Source organism: Triturus cristatus, chromosome 6, assembly GCF_964204655.1.
Source record: "Triturus cristatus chromosome 6, aTriCri1.1, whole genome shotgun sequence".
Lineage (NCBI taxonomy): Eukaryota > Metazoa > Chordata > Amphibia > Caudata > Salamandridae > Triturus > Triturus cristatus.
Genome location: NC_140589.1, coordinates 1,216,168,246 through 1,216,189,722, shown reverse-complemented (window position 1 = coordinate 1,216,189,722; position 21,477 = coordinate 1,216,168,246). Strand labels below are relative to the sequence as shown.

At 41.5% G+C, this 21,477-nt stretch overlaps 1 protein-coding gene across 3 annotated transcripts in view; it reads left to right on the top strand.

The window, feature by feature from the left end:
* Window positions 1-21,477, top strand: part of DDO (D-aspartate oxidase) — a 201,408-nt gene that overhangs the window by 120,685 nt on the left and 59,246 nt on the right. For all 3 annotated transcript variants that reach the window (XM_085612123.1, XM_085612125.1, XM_085612124.1), the window contains one exon: window positions 19,500-19,673. In XM_085612123.1, coding sequence (XP_085468249.1) covers window positions 19,502-19,673 — 172 coding nt within the window. In that variant the 5' untranslated portion in view covers window positions 19,500-19,501. The remainder of the gene's footprint in view (window positions 1-19,499; window positions 19,674-21,477) is intronic.

Below are 21,477 nucleotides of genomic sequence, written 5' to 3'. Positions count from 1 at the left end.
AAATTAGAGTTAAAAAGATAGATATATGTGGGTGGAGCCTAACCACACATCTCATCGTGAGATCTGATTGGCTGTCAGTACTTCATCCAAGAAGTGTTGGCAGCCATCTTGGGACCAATATACATGATAGCACCTCATTAAAAAGCATTGCAGTTAATAGAAGGTTTTAAGACTTCAGTTACATTATAAATCATTTGTTATTGGTACCATACTCATTTTAGGAATTGTGGTGTGTTCTAAGGTGATTTTACCATGTGAAAAAGCCTTCTGCTGTGATATCATGACTCATGTTTGAGAGAAAACTATTTTCTCATGCTTTTCCCACAGAGGTTTGGAAGGTGATCTATAAGCTAAACTGAGAGCATATTTTCTGTAAATTCACATTATCTTTCTCAGCATGTGAGAATGAAGTCTGACATTCTCAGTAAAACATGCACATCCAACAAGGGCAGAGACTGTCAGTTGATTCCTTTGTGTTCTACTGCAGCTTCCCAGAGTGTTCTAAAGAACAACTAGCGCGCTAACAGTCCTACTTATGACAAACGTATTGCACACCTGAAGCCATTTTGATTGGAATAAAGTGGTAACTCTTAAAACATTTAATTTAAAAAGGAACAAAATGAGGGGGTTCATTTTGCCATAGAAAGTATGATTAGTGCTGCAGAAAGAAAAATTAGGCCACATTTTAAGTGACTTCTCAAATCCTCTTCTATTTCATTAACCCCTTGGCAGCGGCGCGAATTCTGCCGCGGCGCTGGTGGGGTGCGGGGTGAGCGCGGCGCCGCCATGCTCGTGTCGGAAGCCACTCCCTCATGAGTCACGGGCGAGCTGTGCTCATGACGGAATGGTTTCGTCACGACTCCGCCCACTCGTTAATTCGCCCGCACAGGCGGGGAATCAGCGACGTGTGGGCGGAGCGGCCGCAACATGACGGAACCACTCCGTCATGAGCACACGCCGCCCGTGGCTCATGACGGAGTGGTTCCGTCATGGGCACGCAAGGGGTTAAAAAATTCTGACATGCAGACTGAAACATGCACTTTCAATACCAGCAGCAGACTTCCCTGGTGAGCAGTAGCTTTACTACAGTGATCTAATGAGCAACTAGAGTGCTAACATTCAGAATTTATGGCAAATGTGTGACACATCTGAATGCCTTCTTGATGGAACCAAAGTAAAAAACTGAAAGTATTTCCTACTGAGGAGACTGCAGTAAATGAGGAAATTAGGAAACTTCATAACAAATAAATCTCCCAAGATGGCCACCAGAGACAAAAGAGCCCAAATGTAGCCCAAATATCACCCAGATGTAGCCCAAGTTTAGCCCAATGACAGAATGTCCCAGAGTGTTCTAACGAACAACTAGAGCGCTAACAGTCTTACTTATGACAAAAGTATGGCACACCTGAAGCCATTTTCATTGGAATAAAGTGGTAACACTTAAAACATTTAATTTACAAAGGAACAAAATGAGGGGGTTCATTTTGCCATAGAAATTATGATTAGTGCTGCAGAAAGAAAAATTAGGGCACATTTTGACTTCTCAAATCCTCTTCTATTTCATAAAAAAATTCTGACATGCAGACTGAAACATGCACTTTGAATACCAGCAGCAGACTTCCCTGGTGAGCAGTAGCTTTACTACAGTGATCTAATGAGCAACTAGAGTGCTAACATTCAGAATTTATGGCAAATGTGTGACACATCTGAATGCCTTCTTGATGGAATCAAAGTAAAAAACTGGAAGTATTTCCTACTGAGGAGACTGCAGTAAATGAGGAAATTAGGAAACTTCATAACAAATAAATCTCCCAAGATGGCCACCAGAGACAAAAGAGCCCAAATGCAGCACAAATATCACCCAGATGTAGCCCACATGTAGCCCAATGACAGAAGTGTGCAAAACACTTATTTTTTGTGTATTTGCAGTTTTATATAGTGCAGACTTTCAGGTATTGGAGTGCTTTACATGAGCATTGGTTACATCACACAAGATCAAATTCATTTTGGTTGTAGACATGGGGATATTAAGTGATTTGACCAGAATCACAGAATGTTGAGCTGAAGCAGAAACTCCAACCTTGTTCCCCAGTTGCAAAGTCTGCAGCTCTGGAAGTAACACCACATCCTCTCCCCTAGGTGCAACATGTAATCAAGTGGTCAACTGGATAAAAAAACATAAAGATTACAAATAATGTAAAAGTTCTTTGTCGCTATTTGAAAACTCAGAAAATATGTCCTCATTTTAGTTTTTTAGAGCACTAACCATAATGTTGATGCAAATAAGACCCTCTCATATATGTAATTTCTAAAGGAAATGCTCTAGGTATTACAGTTTTGATTACATCAAGATGACATCAGGCGTTCCACACTTTTGTAATAAATATAGAATGTTAGCAATCTAGTTGTTCATTGGGATACTGTTGAGAGACAGAGGCCAGGGGCACGGACTCTGAAAATTGAAGGCAGGTAGGAGAGTGCAGAGGCAACAATTTGACCACACTGGGCAGGCACGAAGGGCAGTGGCAGCACAACAGACTATGGAGGGCAGTGGAAAGGGGGGCAGGGGCAACAACCCAACAATACAGGACTGGCAAGAGAGACTGTGGCAATATAATAGACCATTGTGGGCAGAAGGAAGAGGCAGTGGTAGTACAACCATACATGCCAACAGACCAGTTTCAGCCAGGAAACGTCCAATGTTTTTAAGCTCAAATGGGCTTTATTTGATCTGTCTCCTGTCTACAATCTCCTCTTTTTCAATGTAACTCAAAGGGGAAAATCAATACCCCAGTTTTTTTTCAAAATCTCCCTCTTACCAAGTTCAAAATGTTCGCAAGTATGGTAGATTGGATCATGGTAGGCAGGAGGAATTGGGGTAGGGACATGGACTCGGATAACAGAGGACAGGAGGGACAGGGAGAGGTGCACCAAACTGACCCTACAGGGCAGGCATCAGGGTTTGCAGCAGCACAATACACCACACAGGGCATGTGGGACGGGAGTGCAGCGCAACAATCCATAGAAAGCAATAGGGAGGGGACAGGACCATGCACATGGACAACAGAGAACAGAGGGGAAAGAGGTAGCCAGCTGACCATAATGGACACACAGGAGAGAAAGCTGCAGCATAACAGACCATAAAGGGCAGGAGGGACAGATCAGGGGCATTACAATGGAACAGACAAGCCAGGAGGGAGGGAATAGGGGTCTGCACATGGAAACAGAGGGCTGGGGGCAAGGGGGCAGGGCAGGAGCAGCAAGATGACCATGGAGGTCAGGCAGGATGGGCACTAGAAACAAGACATACCATGGAGATCAACAGTGAGACTATGATGGCATAAATCACACAAAAGAGTATGCTGTTCCTCAAGGGTTAGTTTGGTAAGACAAAGAGAGAAAAATAAGAAAATGCATACCGAGGGTACAGTGATACCCATCACCTCCAACCAGTAAGGTGGGTCCTAAGGGGAAATCCCTATTTCGGAACTAGGGCCCTCACACACCCAGCCAGCTAGGTGTCATGCTTCATCATTGGGCCTGCTCCTCGTTGGGTTGGCGCTGCAATCCCCAACGGGCTCCCAATGAGGGGCTCTTTGGCGGAGATCTTTTGTTCCTTGCCAATTAGTGAGGTGTGAGTGAGGGGCCTAGAAAGTGTAGGTGTATGTGAAGGGTGAAAGTTAAAACAGGTTAGGTAACCAATATAATTTTATTTAACTCTGGTTCCTACCTGATTAAAAGAAAAAGGAGAGGCGGTTTTGTCTGACATAATGAATCAGAACAAAATGGCACTCTACTCCAATGGGTCAACATGTTTCTTGCCTTGACAGCCCCAACGGGTCTATGGCAATTCATCAGGACCAATCGTATAATGTGAGACTACCTACACACCGTGGTAAATGTGAAAAATCTACCTACCACTTAATGTATTGCTGCAGGTTGAGTACCCTTAAGTGTGTTCTGAAAGAGAAAGGGTTACGGCATATACATAAACTGCGGGGTATACTGGCATTCAATATGTCTCTCTTAATGATAGTTGCTCAAACGAAAGTAAACCCTTTAACTCAAAGGGAAAAGTTCCCCTTGACATTATTTTTATTTGTAAAAAAATATATATAAATGTATATATTCAGTAACCTAGTCGCCAAATAAGCAACTAGAGAGAAAAGTTAAAACACATTGCTCTATTCAAGGAACATGGACTCACCAACTTAATTTATAAAGCCGCACCACAACAGTATCCGGCGGGCTAGGACACCAACGGGTTCAGTATCCTGGAAAATGTGTATACGTGGAAAGATAAAACAACCACATCACCAAATTCATAATAATCATTCCATGCGCTAGTCAAAGTGGGTGGCAACGTCTGTCCAGCAAAATGGCAGAATTATTAAAGCCCTCCAGATGGAAATGTTATAGAATGTAAGGAACAGCATGCATTGACACTAGGTGAGGTGCCTCACAACTTACTAAATACTGTAGCAGGTCCTCGTGGAAAACATAATACCTGCAAATCTAAACAGGGGGGGGGTTGTGTACAGGCAACCTGATTAAAAATAAGAGAACGTGAGCACCTAAATTTGCAGGAGCGCGTGTCAGTATAAATGTCTAAATAAAGGTAGACACGAAGGTAGAAGCACCGCCTCGTGACTTACGGGTAGAAGCCCAAGGGAAAGACTCACCACTGGGTCTCCTCGCATTGTCGTAAATGAATACAGACTCAAAGGTGGACTACAATCAAAAGGCACCCTACTTACCCAAGAAGGCGGTGTCGAAGAACTAGAGACCTACCCATTCCCGTCGGGACCGGGTGATGTCCCGGGTGCATGTTACTCTACAAGATATACAGTCCCCAGTGAGTACGGCAACCCGGAAGTGACGTCACATGCGTCATTCGCGTCTAGAGCGGTAACAACTAGAACGCTAACCTATCCAATCGAGGAAAGGGTACTAGAAATGGATATCCAAGTCAGCGGCCATATCGAAATGTGGATAACGAAGCTATGGGTCTAATGATGAGTCCCCTAGGGTTGCCGAATAAATCCCCAGCTTATTCTAATCAGTGGGCATCCATATTACATCATATGTCAAGTTCAAATAGGGGGTGTTTCTGAAGTCTAAACACTCATGAGGGAAGAAGGGTTCCCAATTTGATGGCATATAGTAGGGATTGGTGAGCATGAATATCCACATAATAGAGCAATGTTCGCGGACTCAGAATGCAAAAAATCGTTGTTAATGCAATGTAAAATAATCAACTGCATAACGACGATTCCAATGCAAGGGCTAAAAAAAGGTAAAAACAGGAGAGGCCATTCGCATCACTGATAACCTTCCAGTAAAATATGGGCCAGAGGACGCCATTTGCGTCTCTGGTAACCTGTAGGTAGAATCCCACGGGGGTAACCCGTGCTTAATATCATTAACAAAGGGGGGGATTAAGGGCTTTTGGAGAGGTCCAGCATACAGTGCCCAAGCTACAAATCACACAAAAGAGTATGCTGTTCCTCAAGGGTTAGTTTGGTAAGACAAAGAGAGAAAAATAAGAAAATGCATACCGAGGGTACAGTGATACCCATCACCTCCAACCACACAGACCATGGAGGGAAGGTGGGAGGGGGTCAGGGGCAGCACAGAAGACCATACATGGCAAGCGGGAGGGTTAGTGGCAGCACAATGGCTATGATGGGCAAGAAAGAGGGTAAAGGGGCATGCACAAAGGACCATGGAGGATAGAAGGGAGGGTCAGGACCTGGGCACAGACAAGAGGGTTCAGAGGAAGGGGCCTCAAAACAGACCACGCGGGGAAGGCAGGCAGGAGCAGTTGCAGCACAACAGACCAGGGAGGGCAGAAGGGTGTGGCAGTAAAATGGACCATGGAGGACAGGAGGAAGGGGATAGGGGCATGGCATGTGGACAGGCAGGGTGGAGGTGGCAGGGACAGGTTACAGTCATCTGACAATGCTAGGCAGGTGGGAGGGGAGTGGCAGCTCAGCAGAACACTCAGAGTAGATAGGAGTGGCAGGTCCATGGAACATGGTGGGCAAAAAGGATGGAGCAGGGGCATGCACAAAGACATCGGAGGGCAGGGAGAAGGAGAATAGGGGCAGCAAGCAAAGCACCGAGCCTAAGCAGGAGGTCAATGATGGGCCATAGAATCGGACAATGGAGGGCAGGAGGAGTGGACTGGTACATCATGCTAAATGGAGGGCAGTGGCAGCACATCAGACCATGCATGGCAGGAGGGAGGAGGCTAGTCCATGGATTCAGACAACAGAGGATAGGGAGGAGGTGGATGGGGCAGCAGGCTAACTGTTCAGAGAAGGTGGGTATTAGGAACTTTATTGTTTTTAAAATGTGTGTCTGTGCGAACTACTTAAAATATGAACAAGTATGCAGCGTAATCTCACTTTTATTCAGGAAGAAGAGGACGTTTGTGACTGTGACTCCGGGCTCACTTGGCAGAAACACCCCCTGACCCTCCACCCCCTATCGCAAAATGTAATGCCCGTGAAAAGGGTAGGTGGACGCTGTGGTATATAGAACATAGTCCTGAGAGGACGATTGAAAATGAAAACTAGATGTAGTATATAGTATAAACTATGCACCAAAAAGTGTCATATAAGATGAACCGGGGCGTGAAATATAATATGCAATACTAAAGCTTCACTGCAGGAGTTTTTTGGACAGGACTTGGCGGCTAAATACCTGCAGTTCCGCTCGACAATGTTTGAGTATGGTGAGAAGTCTGGGCGGGTTCTCGCCAAGCGACTTCAACAGCGTGGGTTAGCTAACCGCATCACTAGGATTGAGGATCCCCTGGGAGTCATTTATGATACCCCCGAAGGGGTTCTTTCGGTATTCTGTGACTTCTATCGTTCCTTATACTCTGAGGAAGCCACTTCACAAACACTGGACCTCGAATTTGCTGATTTTATCGAGAGTCTGCACACAGCTAAAATCTCAGACCATCAGAATATGGTTTTGGCGGCCCCAATCCAATGGGAGGAAGTGATTTCAGCAATGAATTCATTGGCTAGTGGGAAGGCTGCGGGCCCCGACCTTATCCCTTTAGAATTTTATTGTACATTCTGTTCAGAAATACAGGACGATTTTCTGCGGGTTTTGAGAGATGCTCAGCGAGGAATTATTCCTGATTCTTGGCGCTTCACCTCTATCATTCTGTTAAAGAAAAAGGATAAACCTGAGCTGAACCCCGCCTCCTTCCGTCCGATCTCATTGATAAACACGGATAGCAAAATTTATTCAAAGATCCTGGCGAGTAGATTGGCTTTGGTTATAACCCCCCTGGTCTCTATCCGCCAGCACGGATTTATTCCTGGAAGGGACACGGCGGATCATGTACGCCGTGTCATTGCTCTCTTGGACTGGGCGCAGGTTAGGCATTCCCCTCTTGCAGCTATCCTGTTGGACGCCGAAAAGGCGTTTGACAGGGTAGCTTGGGAATTTTTATGGAGAGTTCTTCGGTGGAAGGGCTTCTCCGTTATCTTCATTCAGGCTCTCCAATCACTCTATATTGCTCCTCAAGCAAGTCTGTCAATCTCAGGTAATCTTTCAAGACCATTTGCAATAAATAGAGGTACTAGGCAGGGCTGTCCCTGCTCGCCTTTGTTATTCGCTCTATATATTGATCCCTTTTTGAGTAAAATAGAGCTATCCACTAGGATCCTACCTGTTGAGATCAATGCAGTTGACTTTAAGGCATTAGCTTATGCCGATGACATTGTAATTATAACAAGGGATGTGTCTCTGGCATTTTCCGCTATTAAGAACTTAGCGCAGTCATTTGGTCGGCTTTCAGGTTATAAACTTAACGTCCAGAAGACTCAGATTATTCAGTCCTCATCTATGCCACCTACGGAAGTCCCGGTGGTACAGACTGCAACATATCTGGGGGTTAAAATCTCAGCAGCAGTAGAACAAATACCAGATATGAATATTCTACCTATTATTGATGCTGCCAATCTCACTCTACGTAGGCTAGACAATCTCCATCTTTCTTTATTTGGCAGAAGGAATGTGCTAAAGATGTTGATCTTGCCAAAATTTCTATACATCTTTAGGACTATACCCCTGGAGTTCTCGAAGGCCAGTCTTAATAGCGCAGAAAGATGCTGTAACAGATTTATGTGGAGCTATCATATGCCTCGAAGAGCTGCTAAATGGATGATCCTTACATTGGACAGAGGAGGTTGGTCAGTCCCTAGTCTCTCTTTATATTATTGGGCCGCTTTACTTCAACATCTGGCTCCCCCATTATTCGGGCTCCGCAGCTCACTTCCCTTATCCTGTAGTCCTTCTATTTTCGAGATCAGCTTAGGACAAGAGGTCAAGGGGGCACTTCTTAAGGTCCTCGAGCCGAGTTATTATAAAAAAACAAAATTCAAGGTCATTATAGCAATGCATTCTGCCTGGAGGAAGATCTCTCGAAAATGGGTAATACCTAAAATAAATTTCTACACTCCATTGACTGCTGCTAGGCTGCTACCATCAATCTTCCAAGACTCAGTCACAATTAGGTGGGGAACCCAAGGGATTCTTACGCTGGGGGACTTACTCTGTGAGGGAAAAATGGCCTCTTTTGCATTCTTAAAAGATAAATATGCTTTGATTGCGTGTGATTTTTTTAAGTATTTACAGCTACGCAGCTACATAGACCGTCTTCTGATCAATTCCCCTAATGCATTAAGTAAGAATGCTCTCATGGAGTTAATCTTAAGGAGGACTCGTTTGAGTATCCTTTACCAAACCTTGCTAAATGGTCTTCCTGATGATCTTCTGTCCCAGACGGCTAAATTAGGAATCAAATTTGGAAAGGTAAATATAGATATCGCTTATGCATTGGATCTGTCTAATTCTGTATTAATTTCAGGCAGTTTACGTTCACAAAGTTATATGGCTATGTATGATTTATATTTTACCCCAGCCAAGATTTCTAAATGGGGTGGTGGTGGTGTTCAGGGGTGTCCTAGATGCGGTTTGGGGGCAGCAAATGATGTTCATATGTTCTTTTCATGTACTAAACTGTATAGCTTTCTTCAGGATATCCAAGTGTTTATCAATAATTCACTGAACATTCAGGTAGAACTTTCTTCCGAATTAGTAATTATGGGCTATGTGACAGATCCCAGTATGGATAGACCATTTTTTGAATCTGCCTTTCTCTGTATTGCAATGTCTGTAGTTCGCTTATGTATAACTTCTGAATGGATCAGCCATTTAGCCCCGTCTTTTTTGAATTGGAGAGCGAGAATGCTGGCCCTCTATAATTTGGAATCAGCAGTCATTTTAAAAAGCGGGAGAAGAAGGCGGGATAAGGGCCTAAAGATTTGGGCCCCTTTTTCGATTTGGTATAGCAAGTAAATTGGTTGGGCCAATTGCTATATTTGTTTTTTTTTTTTTTTTTTTTTTTTTTTTCTTTCCTGTTGAGACCGCTTGTTGTTGTGTTCCGGACAGTGATTTTATATTCGGTACTGTGAACCATGTTTGCCGAAGCTTTGTGTCCTTCTGTTCTTTTTTGCTCCTTGTTTTGTCAAGCGAAAATTAATAAAAAAATTTAAAAAAAAAAAATGAACAAGTATGCAGCATAATCTCACTTTTATTCAGGAAGAAGAGGACGTTTGTGACTGTGACTCCGGGCTCACTTGGCAGAAACACCCCCTGACCCTACACCCCCATCACAAAATGTAATGCCCGTGAAAAGGGTAGGTGGACGCAGTGTTATATAGAACATAGTCCTGAGAGCACGATTAAAAAAGAAAACTAGATATAGTATATGGTATAAACTATGCACCAAAAAGTGTGATATAAGATGAACCGGGGCGTGAAATATAATATGCAATACATTGGGCGCAATGACAGATTCATTGGAGAGCGCGAGATAGCACAGGCACTAGCGCGTGCAATGCAATATGCACCGTAGAGTGTAATATGCACAGGGCAGTGTTGTGTAACCTAACTAGTCTCTAAAGTTGTAATATAAAATATGTGCTGGGGAGTGTAACGTTGCATATGCACTGTGACAAAGATATGGATCCCAGATTGTAATATGTATGGCATAACGCTGTGCGTTATAACATAGGCATCGAGGAAGGCACGTTAGATGGGGCAATATAACTCGTGCGAAGGCAAGTGTGGCATGACATATTCACGGGGTGGTGTTACTGTGCACATGGGCTAGAGAGTGTCATAGCATACACACTAGCTGGTGGAATACAACACAGAGGTGTGTGGCACTCGGCGGGCACTGGTGGGTGTAACACAGCATTGGGCTCAGCCAGGAGCACGCTGTGACTCTCAAGTGAGGTTCGTCTCCTTTCCAGAGAGTAAAATAAAAAGTATTACACATCCGGCGGTGGATGTGTGTTTTATTAACCGTGAGGGGGGTTTCTTGCATAGTTCGGTTGAATTTTTGTAGAATCCCCTTTGAATGGCTTGGTGTGCGTGTGTATTAAATGTGCCCTTGAATAGCTACCCATGTTTGTATAAATAAACGACAAGGGTGTCTACTTGGAGAGTACCCACCGTCGGGGGCACTGGGATTAGGCAAGGTAGGGCGTCTGACACGTCAGAGCTTCCCTAGCGGTGTAAATACATTTCACGTGAATTCATTGTATGCATAGTCGCTTTTTAATGAATATCACGCAAATCGTCATGGTGATAGGTACATACGGTTTGTCCAGCAAATCCTAGGTGTTTCTATAAATATATTTTTTTTTATAAAAATAATAAAAAACAAAGGCCGGCCCCGGGGATGGGGTCCCCGGGGCCATAAGTGGCCTGAGGAGGGGAGCAACGCAGCCCCTCTCCTAAAGAATTAAAAAAACAAAAACAATTAGGGTGCAGGCCCTGGGGGATGGGGTCCCCAGGGCCAATAAATTAGAAAAAGAAGGGTGGCCACACAGCCCTCTTTCTTAAAAAAAAATAAATAAATAAAAGACCGGCATCATGCCGGATGTCACGCCCCCTCCTTGCAGCACTCTGCAAACGCGCCCCCTGGCCAGTTGTAAGTTGGGGAATTAATTCCCCTTCAATACTGAGGGTCCCTGAGGTCCAAGGAGCCCAACAGGTATCTCCAGTATGCGCCAGGGAGCTGCGTTGCAGACAGGTGTTCTGAGGCCATGCCCCTTTTTACACCTCTATGCAACGCAGCTCTGTGGCGCTTACTGGAGGTACCTAGTGGGCTAGTTTGACCCTAGAGACCCTTAGAATTGTCAATACTGAGGGTCCCTGGGGGCCAACTAGCCCACTAGGTACCTCCAGTAAGCGCCACGGAGCTGAGTGTTGTAAAAGGGCGTGGCCTCTATGCACTTGTCTGCATCGCAGCCTCCTGGCGCATACTGGAGGTACCTGGTAGGCTAGTTTGCCCCCAGGGACCCACAGGATTGAGGAGGAATTGAGTCTCTAACATAAAATGCACCACAGGGTGTGTTTGCAGACATATCACCTCAGGCCACGCCCCTTTCCTTCACCACTGTGCAAACGGGCCCTGTGGCGCGTTTTAAGTTGGGGAATTAATTCTCTTTCAATACTGAGGGTCCCTGAGGGCCAAATAGCCCAAATGATATCTCCAGTATGCGCCAGGGAGCTGCGTTGCAGATAGGTGTTCAGAGGCCACGCCCCTTTTTACATCTCTCTGCAGCGCAGCTCTGTGGCGCTTACTGGAGGTACCAAGTGGGCTAGTTTGACCCTAGGGACCCTTAGGATTGAAGGGGACTTAATCTCTCAACTTAGAACAGTGACGGGGCGAGTTTACACAATGGTGAAGGGAGGGGACGGGGCCAGACGTGATGTGTGTAAACACGCCTTGTGGCGCGTTTTAAGTTGGGGGAAAAAATTCCACTTCAAACCTGAGGGACCATGGGGGCCAAGTAGCCCACTGCGCTGCGTTGCAGAGAGGTGGTGCAGGCCGTGGCCCTTTTGACATCTCTCTGCTACGCAGCTCTGTGGCGCTTACTGGATGTACTACAAATTCCGATTTACACACCTGTTATCAGGAGAGACCTCAGTGCTGAATCTTTGAGCCCAGTACTGATCCTGAAAAGTAATTCTAACCATACTTACCAGTAACTTGAATTTCCTTCCATAGGCTAACATTGACTGGTTTCACTTGGAAATTCTTCTAAGTGTGGAGATTTGGAACTTTAAAATATTCACCTAAATTCATCCGAAGAACGAATTCCGATTTACTCACCTGTTATCAGGAGAGAACCCAGTGCTACATATTTTAGCCCAGCACTGGCCCTGAAAAGTAATTCTAACCGTACTTACCAGTAACTTGTATTTCCTTCCATAGGAATCCATTGTCTGGTTTTCAGCAGAAAAGTTTCTAAGTGTCTATTTTCACAAACTAAAAATATTCCTTAAAAATCGCATGACTTAAACGCATTCTTCCAACTGTTTACAGGAGATGCACCAGTGCTGGATCCAGGATCCACCACTGAGTAAGGAAAGTGACGATCACACTACTTACCTGCTAAGTGAATTTCATTCCATAGGGTAACATTAACTGGTTTCACTTGAAAATTCTTCTAAGTGTGGAGTTTTGGAACTTTAAAATATTCCTATAAAATCAGCAGAACTACGAATTCCGATTTACTCACCTGTTATCAGGAGAGACCTCAGTGCTGCATCTTTTAGCCCAGCACTGACCCTGAAAAGTTATTCTAACCGTACTTACCAGTAACTTGTATTTCCTTCCATAGGAATCCATTGTCTGGTTTTCAGCAGAAAAGTTTCTAAGTGTCTATTTTCACAAACTAAAAATATTCCTTAAAAATCACCTGTATGACTTAAACGCATTCTTTTAACTGTTTATAGGAGATGCACCAGTGCTGGATCCAGGATCCACCACTGAGTAAGAAAAAGTGACGATAACACTACTTACCTGCTAAGTGGATTTCCTGCCATAGGATAACATTGGTGATTCTATGTGAAAACATTTCTAAGTGTCAACTTTTAAAATACAATCATATTCCTTAAAAATCACTACTGTAACCAAAACCCTTTTGCTCAACTGTTTACAGGAGATGTACAAGGACTGAATCTAGGATCCAGTCCTGTGGTTAGAAAAGTAATCCATAAAGTAACTAATTGCATTTAACTAGAATTTCACATTGAGCTCAATGGTGCATTGTGTTTGAAATTGTGTTGCCCATTGCAACAACTGTAACTACTGTACTTAAAAGTCTGTTGCCTATTTGCAAAGTATTTAAACTAAAGTAATTCATTCTGAGAAAGTATATTTTGTAATGTAATGTATGATGTATAACGTAATTATAATGTAATTTGAAAAAATAAAATACCTAAAAATAGTTTTAAAAAAATGTAGGAAATCAGTATCAAAGAAATCAATATAACAATTAATACATTTAAAAATTGTCATTTACAAAACCTTTGAAATTCAAATTGAGATGTCATCAGTGATGTCATGCGTGATGTCACTGACCATGTCATGAGTGATGTAATATGTGACGTCATCAGCAGTGCATTGCGGGAACGCGAGTTATAGTTAGCTGAACTAACTATAACGGGGTAATTTCAATGGTTTTGTACAAGAGAAATGTCCAACTAACTATAACGCACCTGAAACCTATGGTTTTTCAGTGAATTTCTAAGGTTTTTTAAATGCTAATTCCTAACTATAACGTGCCTGAAACCTATGTTTTTTTTTGTGAAGATATATATATATATATATATATATATATATATATATATCGCCACAACTCGCCCACACTCCGTATGCTGGAAAGACGAGGCGAACCCAGATTCTGTGAATGTAAGTTTTATTCCGTGCCCAGCACCGCCGCCATTACGCGTTTCAGCTCTACACGAGCCTTGATCACATGATACCCATATATATATATATATATATTAATATTACCTACTGGCGGTCGCCAGTAGGTAGTTATAGTTAGGACCCTGTTTCCATAGGAAAACCGCAACATTCTATTTGGAATAACTTTGGCGCCGGTCGACGAATCCTCGCGAGATTTTCAAAACTAATGGGGCGCTACGCTCCGCTCCTACCCTGAAAGTCTCGGGGGGATTCGTCAAGCGGGGGCTGAGATAAAAGGGGGTCCCAAAACGCGTTTTTCCCATGCATTTTTCCATAGGACCTTTAGACACAGCTACAGCCCGAACGGCTGAACAGAGTTCCTTGAAATTTGGCAGAGAGGTAGTCTACAGGTCAAGGAAGTGACTTTTGTAGGTTTGGTGTAAATCTGTTCAGTAGATTCTGAGAAAATAGCCTTTAAATCAATATATATATCTGAGCCAGCTTACGGTGCGCTTACCGCGTAGCGCACCGCGTGCCCACCGTGCGTGCACGGCACTAACTGCGTAAAGTGGGCGCGCGGTGCGCGAAGCGCACCGCGTGCTCACTGTGCGCGCACGGTGCGCGATGCGCACCGTGCGCGTACGGAACGAACTGCGTTAAGTGGGCGCACACGCCACGAATGGCGTAAAGTAACTTAGCATTTAAAAAAACGTACAAATTCACTGAAAAAACCATAGGTTTCACACACGTTATAGTTAGGAATTAGCATTTAAAAAACCTTGCAAATTCAGTGAAAAAACCATAGGTTTCACACATGTTATAGTTAGCTGGAAATTTTACTGATAAAAAACCAATGAAATTCCCCCGTTATAGTTAGTGCAGGCAACTATAACTCACGTGACCGCAATCTTCTGCTGATGCTAATACTGTATTTAGACACTTATTTGCCCATGTCTTCTTCCATTAAATTTTAGCTATACATATATTACAAATATTTTTTTTTCATAAAGACACATATGTCATCAGCAGAGGATTGCGGTCACGTGAGTTATAGTTGCCTGCACTAACTATAACGGGGGAATTTCATTGGTTTTTTATCAGTAAAATTTCCAGCTAACTATAACATGTGTGAAACCTATGGTTTTTTCACTGAATTATATATATATATATATATATATATATATATATATATATATATATATATATATATATATATATATATATATATATATATATATATATATATATTCCAACCAAACCCGACTTCTTTAAAAATCGGACACCGACACTGGAAATGCTTTCAGCCATCCGGCTTGGGTATTTATTCCTTTTCGCTACGCGTTTCGCCACAACTGCCTTGTTCACACAATTTAACGCGAACAAATCAATTACATTTAAACCTTAAGTCACAGAGTCACATGATTGGTTCCTAAATGAACATGGAAAACAGACTACTACTTATTTCATGTAATGCCGATTCAGCACATAATCGTTTGTTTCTTGGCATAGTGCCAGGTTCTCTCTTTTCATGATTTGCTTTCATTCAAGTAAATCAAATAAATTTGATTATAAAAGAGTCCACAATATTTCATATATTTACAATTATTCAAAGCATCCATTTAAAGAGAATAGAGAGAGCGACATTATTTGAAACACAAGTGCATTAAAATAGTAATTCAGCAGTGCAAAACTCGTATAATCCCATGTTCAAAATCAATGCAAAGTCATTATAGAATCTCCTTGGGCGAGTGCCCCTATCCCGAATTCAATTTGTTCATCTTTCATTGTTTCGGTCGGGCAAATCACAATGACTATTTCATGTCAATCCACTGTTGGGACCTTGACATCCAAAGGCAAAGGAGAAAAAGAGACACATAGTAATATCTTTGTAGGACACATACTTCATAATACAGATTAATTTCATTTCAATAGATGTTATAATAATAATAAAGTGCTAGTGCTTTGCTCAGTGCAAACATACGTGCAAACAATGCTAAATATATTGATAATATGATATATATATCATGAAGGTACGTAGATATGGAGTTTAGAATAGTAAATTCTTACCACCCTCTGTGCACCTGCTTTTTAACATTTTGTCCTTCGATATTGTTGTAATATTATTCTGTCTTGTCTATATTTGGGATTTGAGATTCCCACCTGCAATCCATGCTGCTGGAGATGCTGACTGGGGTGAACGGTATAAAAGAGACGCAAGCTTCTGTGGTAAAAATATGTAAAAGAAAAGACATTGATGGGATGAGGAAGACTTTAGCTCGGCTTGCAGATGAGGCTAAACTTGTGAGGAAATTAACTTATGTCTAGGCATTCTGCATATAGTGAGGTGATCCAATGCACACTGTGGGTTGCTCTATGTGTGTAAAACTAAACTGAAGCTAATTAAATTGGAACAAACGTTTCAAAGGCGTTCCATGATAAACTGTAAAGAATTTTAAAGTTTGTAGACTGTGCACAAAAGTTCCAGTTTGAAAGACAATTTTATTTTTTGTGATTGGAGAGAGTATTTTACCATAATGAGTTATGTTCTTTTCCGCAGGAGTCACATACACTTCCTAGATTCCTGTCAAACTGGGACATATCAAGAGGTTTCAGGTTCACAGTCACTCACTAAAGAGAAAGAGTAATGAGAGAGAAGAAAACCCTAGAAGTTCTGACCTGCTCCAGATACTGGGTTCTACTTTAGCGAGAGAACTTTTATGCAGTATTTATCAGTAGCAATATTGAGGTGGCTTAACTGAGCATGACCTGTATGTATGAAATGAGGACAGAGAGATGTGTTTTCTGTAGCACTTAAAATATGTACAGGCCTAAAGAAAATCGTAAAAATGTTACCAGACCTGCAAATCTAGTGACTTAAATAATCTACTTGTCTTAATTTTAATGCTCTTAATAAACTGGTTTCAAATGATGTGATCCAGGGCAAATATTTTAATTCACTGAACCGCCATTTTCTTCTTTATCACATATAAGAGTACCTTCAGACGTGCTAGTTCAGCATATCTGCTGGACAAAAAACACTTGTTTGATTAATAGACTAAACTTTTGCTCCATATATAATACAAATCTAGCCCGGTATAGGATACACTTGACCACTGACTTGCCTCTTAGTTAATTAAACCCATTGTCATCAGTGCAGGGGCAGGAATGTTTCTCAAATAATACTTAAAAAATGTCACTTTTAATAAACATATAACTGAATAATTAAATGGTAGCACACTTATTTGCAATCAGCAGATTTTCCACTGAAATGGCCACAACATTTCCTACTGACGTGATTTTACTGATACAACTATATAGTGTAAAATGTTTAGAAATTAAGCTTCTGCAAATATTTGTCATTTGCACATCACCAAGCAAAGCGGTCTGATTTGTTTTGCTCCTACTTAACTCTTTGTTCGAATGTTCTTTCATAATTCCTGATATATTTTGAAATACTTGTACTATTCATTTAGAAGCTGTTTAAATGTTGTGTGTTAGAAAAAAACTGACATCTTACAGCTATTTGTTTCACAGTGATTGTTGGACAGCTCATTTGACAAAAACCTCCAGTATAAGACAAGAAGCAATTATAAAAAGAAATATTGACATTTGACTTCTGTCCTTGAACAGACAGCAGATGTGCTAAGATAAAAACAAGATTTAATGGCGTCTTCATTGCTCATTTACTATATGAAGAAACAGAACACCTGTTCCTTCCAGCTTAAGTTCACTCACCAGACAAGCAGGTGCTAAAAATAGCTGGACCTGATAAGATCTGACTCGCCTAAGCGAGTTGGGCAAGGATTTTTCGAGGCCTAATGTACGGTTGAGTGAACGTGTGTTCAATCATAGTGGTAGATCTTTGCCCAGCATTAATAAGTGTACGTATGAACAAAAATGCCTTATTTTACAATTAATTTGTTTTTTTGATTTCTGACCAGTGAAAGGGTAGTTCATGTGAGAGTACTGATTATAATGCCTGTAGGGAGTGAGGGTCACAGTAGTGATAATGCAGGTACACTAGTAGTGTGTGTTATTTAGTATGAACAACCTTATTGCAGTATTGAGTTGTTTATAGGGGTGTGCAAAACTTGTGTACCTTGCTTTTGAGTAATTACCACATAATTATACCAAATTACGTTTAATTATGCTAATTGTATCATGCATTAAAAAACTAGCTGAGTGGTCCATTTGGATAAAAAATCAACTCAAAAAAGAAATTTTGAGTTGATTTCCGTTCACTAGCATTCAAAACACTGCTGGTCAAGTTCAGATGTGTAGTGTTGTGCAAAAGAATTACCCGACCAGCCAGCTCAGATCAAATATCTACACGAAACGTTTGTTAACCACCCATGTTAAAGGAACTGTACCTGTGTTGTGTGTTAGTGAATGTAGATGAAGAAGAAACATTAGGACGTTATGTTCAAAATACTTTCCTATAATCCCATTACTTTACCCTGAATTTCCCGCCCTCCCTCCTGGGTGCAGATTTGTTTTAGGCTTAGGAAATTGTGTGAGGGTGTGGGATTGGGATTAGGGAACAAAGGAGGGCTACATAATGTTTTTCAGGTTCGTGTTATTTTAATCGTGTCTTCGGTGAGAAGGAGACTCCTCTAACATACGCCGGGGATGAGGAAGAGAAAATCAGAATAAGGAGTTTCCTAGTAAGTACTCTGAACATCACCATGGTTTGTTGTTTTGTAGCTCGTTTGTTGCCCTCCATCATCACATTTTGCTGTGGCTCCAGAAGCAATATCATTGGTTCAAAAAGTAGGGTTGTTTTCAATTCTGTAGCTCCGTAGAGCTGCACAATTATATCATATATATATTGGTGCATTACATACTGTATGTACATTTAAAGCATACACATGAAATTTCAACCAAACGTCTGCTGTGACTTCTTCCATGTCTCTTCAGTTTAGAAATATAGTTACTTGTTGTGCTTGCTTTTACAATAACAAGGTGTAAAACCTTTACTATTGCTCATAGTAAGGATTTGGAAAATGTAACAGAGTCAATACAAGTGGCCCAATGTTTGGCACGACATTTATCGGACCTGGCAAAATCTGGATTTCCAGGGTCGGAAATTATTACATCCGATAAATAACTCCCAATTAGGAGTTTGTCCCTAAATAAAGGAATCGCATGCAGGTTTTTACACATGCAGCCTAACACAGCAAAATACCCATGGCCCAATAATTAGCAGGCATTTTTCCCAAGATAAGTTTTGACAGAGCTAACCTACCGAGATGTAACAGGGGGAAACTACAGGAGTTCAGCGTTAACCTCCATGCTCCACTTGCCACAATTAACAGCGCCACTACTAATGAAAGCCAAACTGTGAATGGAGCCTGCTCGAAATAATATTTGATTGTCACTGTTACGAAAAGGCTGATTTCTCATTAAATCAAATCCTGAATTTAGATTTAAATGGTAAGAATATCAAAGCCATTAAAAAAAATATTTCATAAAATTATATATTTTCTTAACGTGCCCTTTACATCTGGTACAGTCAATTGATGGAGACAACAGGGTTCAACCTAAAGGTTAGATTGGTTAACCTACAAATGCGTCACTAAAAACATGAACTGAAGGCAAATTAGGAACTACATGTGAGAAACAGGAATACTTCTTTGAAATTTTCATAACTACAGAACACCCATAGTAAATTTTAACCAACCTCCATTTTATTCTTTTACAGTAATGGATACCGTAAAGATAGCTGTGATCGGAGGCGGGTTGATGGGGTTCTCCACCGCAGTGTGCATTTCTGAGTCTATCCCGCAATGTTCCATAACCGTTATATCAGAAGCATTTTCTCCGAATACCACTAGTGATGTTGCGGCTGGGGTTCTCATTCCACATAAGTTTCAGGGTAATTGGAGTTTCTACAAGGACCATTTCTACATTTGATTGATATTGCTTTGTACTTTTGCCCCCTTTGTAATCTGATATCTGTCCTTTTATAGTCTTCAGCGCATTGTGACCCTTGCAGGTGAGGAGTTGCACTTAACAAGCCTGTGACTGATTGATTGATTGATTGATTAATTGATTCGTTCCATGAATGAATTTACATGTTGATTGACAAAAAACAGCCAAGACCAGGGATCGAGTTTGGCAAATAAAAAGCATAGTTTCCAATGTGCATAATTAATAAAGCACACAACAGAGCACCTGGAAAGAAGGGACTGCCAGTGATGTCAAAAATTGATCAAGAAAAAAGTAAAGCCTGTAGCAGAAAAGTGCAACATGTAGAATTGTCTTGTGTAGTGTAGATCAATACACTCAGATCCACCTCTGTTTTGAAAATGAAACCAGAAACCAAACTAAAATCAAAGCGTGTTAAATCGTATATGTCTTTGGTTCATAACCTTTTGACTTCTGTGGACCACCATTTAATCATTACTGGAATTGGAGGACCCCCGCTGGGTCATTGTTGGAATCTGAGGACTCCGGTCTTAGCAATTTCGATGATTTGAACCACAAAACAATACACAAAATAGAGAAATGCACATTCTTCAATCGAATAAATAAATGATAAAATATTTTATTTAATTCACAAACAAAGGTACAAAAAAATAAAAAATGTATTGGGAAAGATGGAGTATTTCTAAATTCAATTGAGGCCACTTATCATCCATACTGTGTTCTGTTTGATGCACTTACACTGCATCAATCTGAGAATTAATTTTTAGCCTCCAATTTGCTTTTTGATAAATGTACACTTTAATATTCTGTCAATATTATTTATTTTTTAAAGCAATCACAAATTCGCTGAATTGGCATTGCAGGCACCCAAGGGTACTCAGTCTACAGGTTGAGAACTGCTCATACATATAGTTAAATAAAGAAACCTTTTCTAAGCCACAGTGACACCGAAAGTGAAGTTGTTCTACTGGGTGAAACAAAATGCAATACAATCATCTGCACGCCCAGAAACCTGATAGACCTATAGCTCCAAGTCCCGCACAAAATGTGAAAAACCTAGCATTTATTTTTGATTCAGAACCATCTCTCAGTCATCTCTCGAATGAATGAAATTGTGAAAGGAACCGATTTCTAACTATCTTTGCTGTTCAAGGCTCCACGACCTTTTCAAATAGAATGGACCTAATCATATCTCTAGTTATGGCTACGCTGGGCTTATGTACTGTGGTTGGCAAGGGCCTATCCAAAAACTTCATTGACGCATTACAATGTCTATGAAATCTACTAGCAGGGCTCACGCTCAACCGGAAAAGACAAGACACCATCAAATCTGTTTGGAAAGCAGTCAACTGGATATTGGTGGAAGGCAGAATCAAATGTAAAGGTCTATATGCCAATATGTGCCAATCAAGAAGCAGTCGGTAATGAAGGTGTAGAGTATATGCAAATGCTAGAAACACAGTATGTTCCACCTAGAAACTTATGTTCAGCTAATGTAAAGACCACTTGCCAGCTTTACACAAGAAGGCTAAAATTTGGGGACAGTACAGTGTTCAAAGCTCTGGAACTCTGCTTCCTGGTCACAATGATGTACCACACTATTGAGCCATCAGACAACGCAATTAGTGAACTTAGATGGCTGAAAACCTGGTGTGCGTAGTTGATATGTGCTGTGGCCCATTTATAGGTGATACTTTTCAATGCTTATAACTTCACTAAAGATTCCCATAAAGGAGAACTAAGATTGCAAA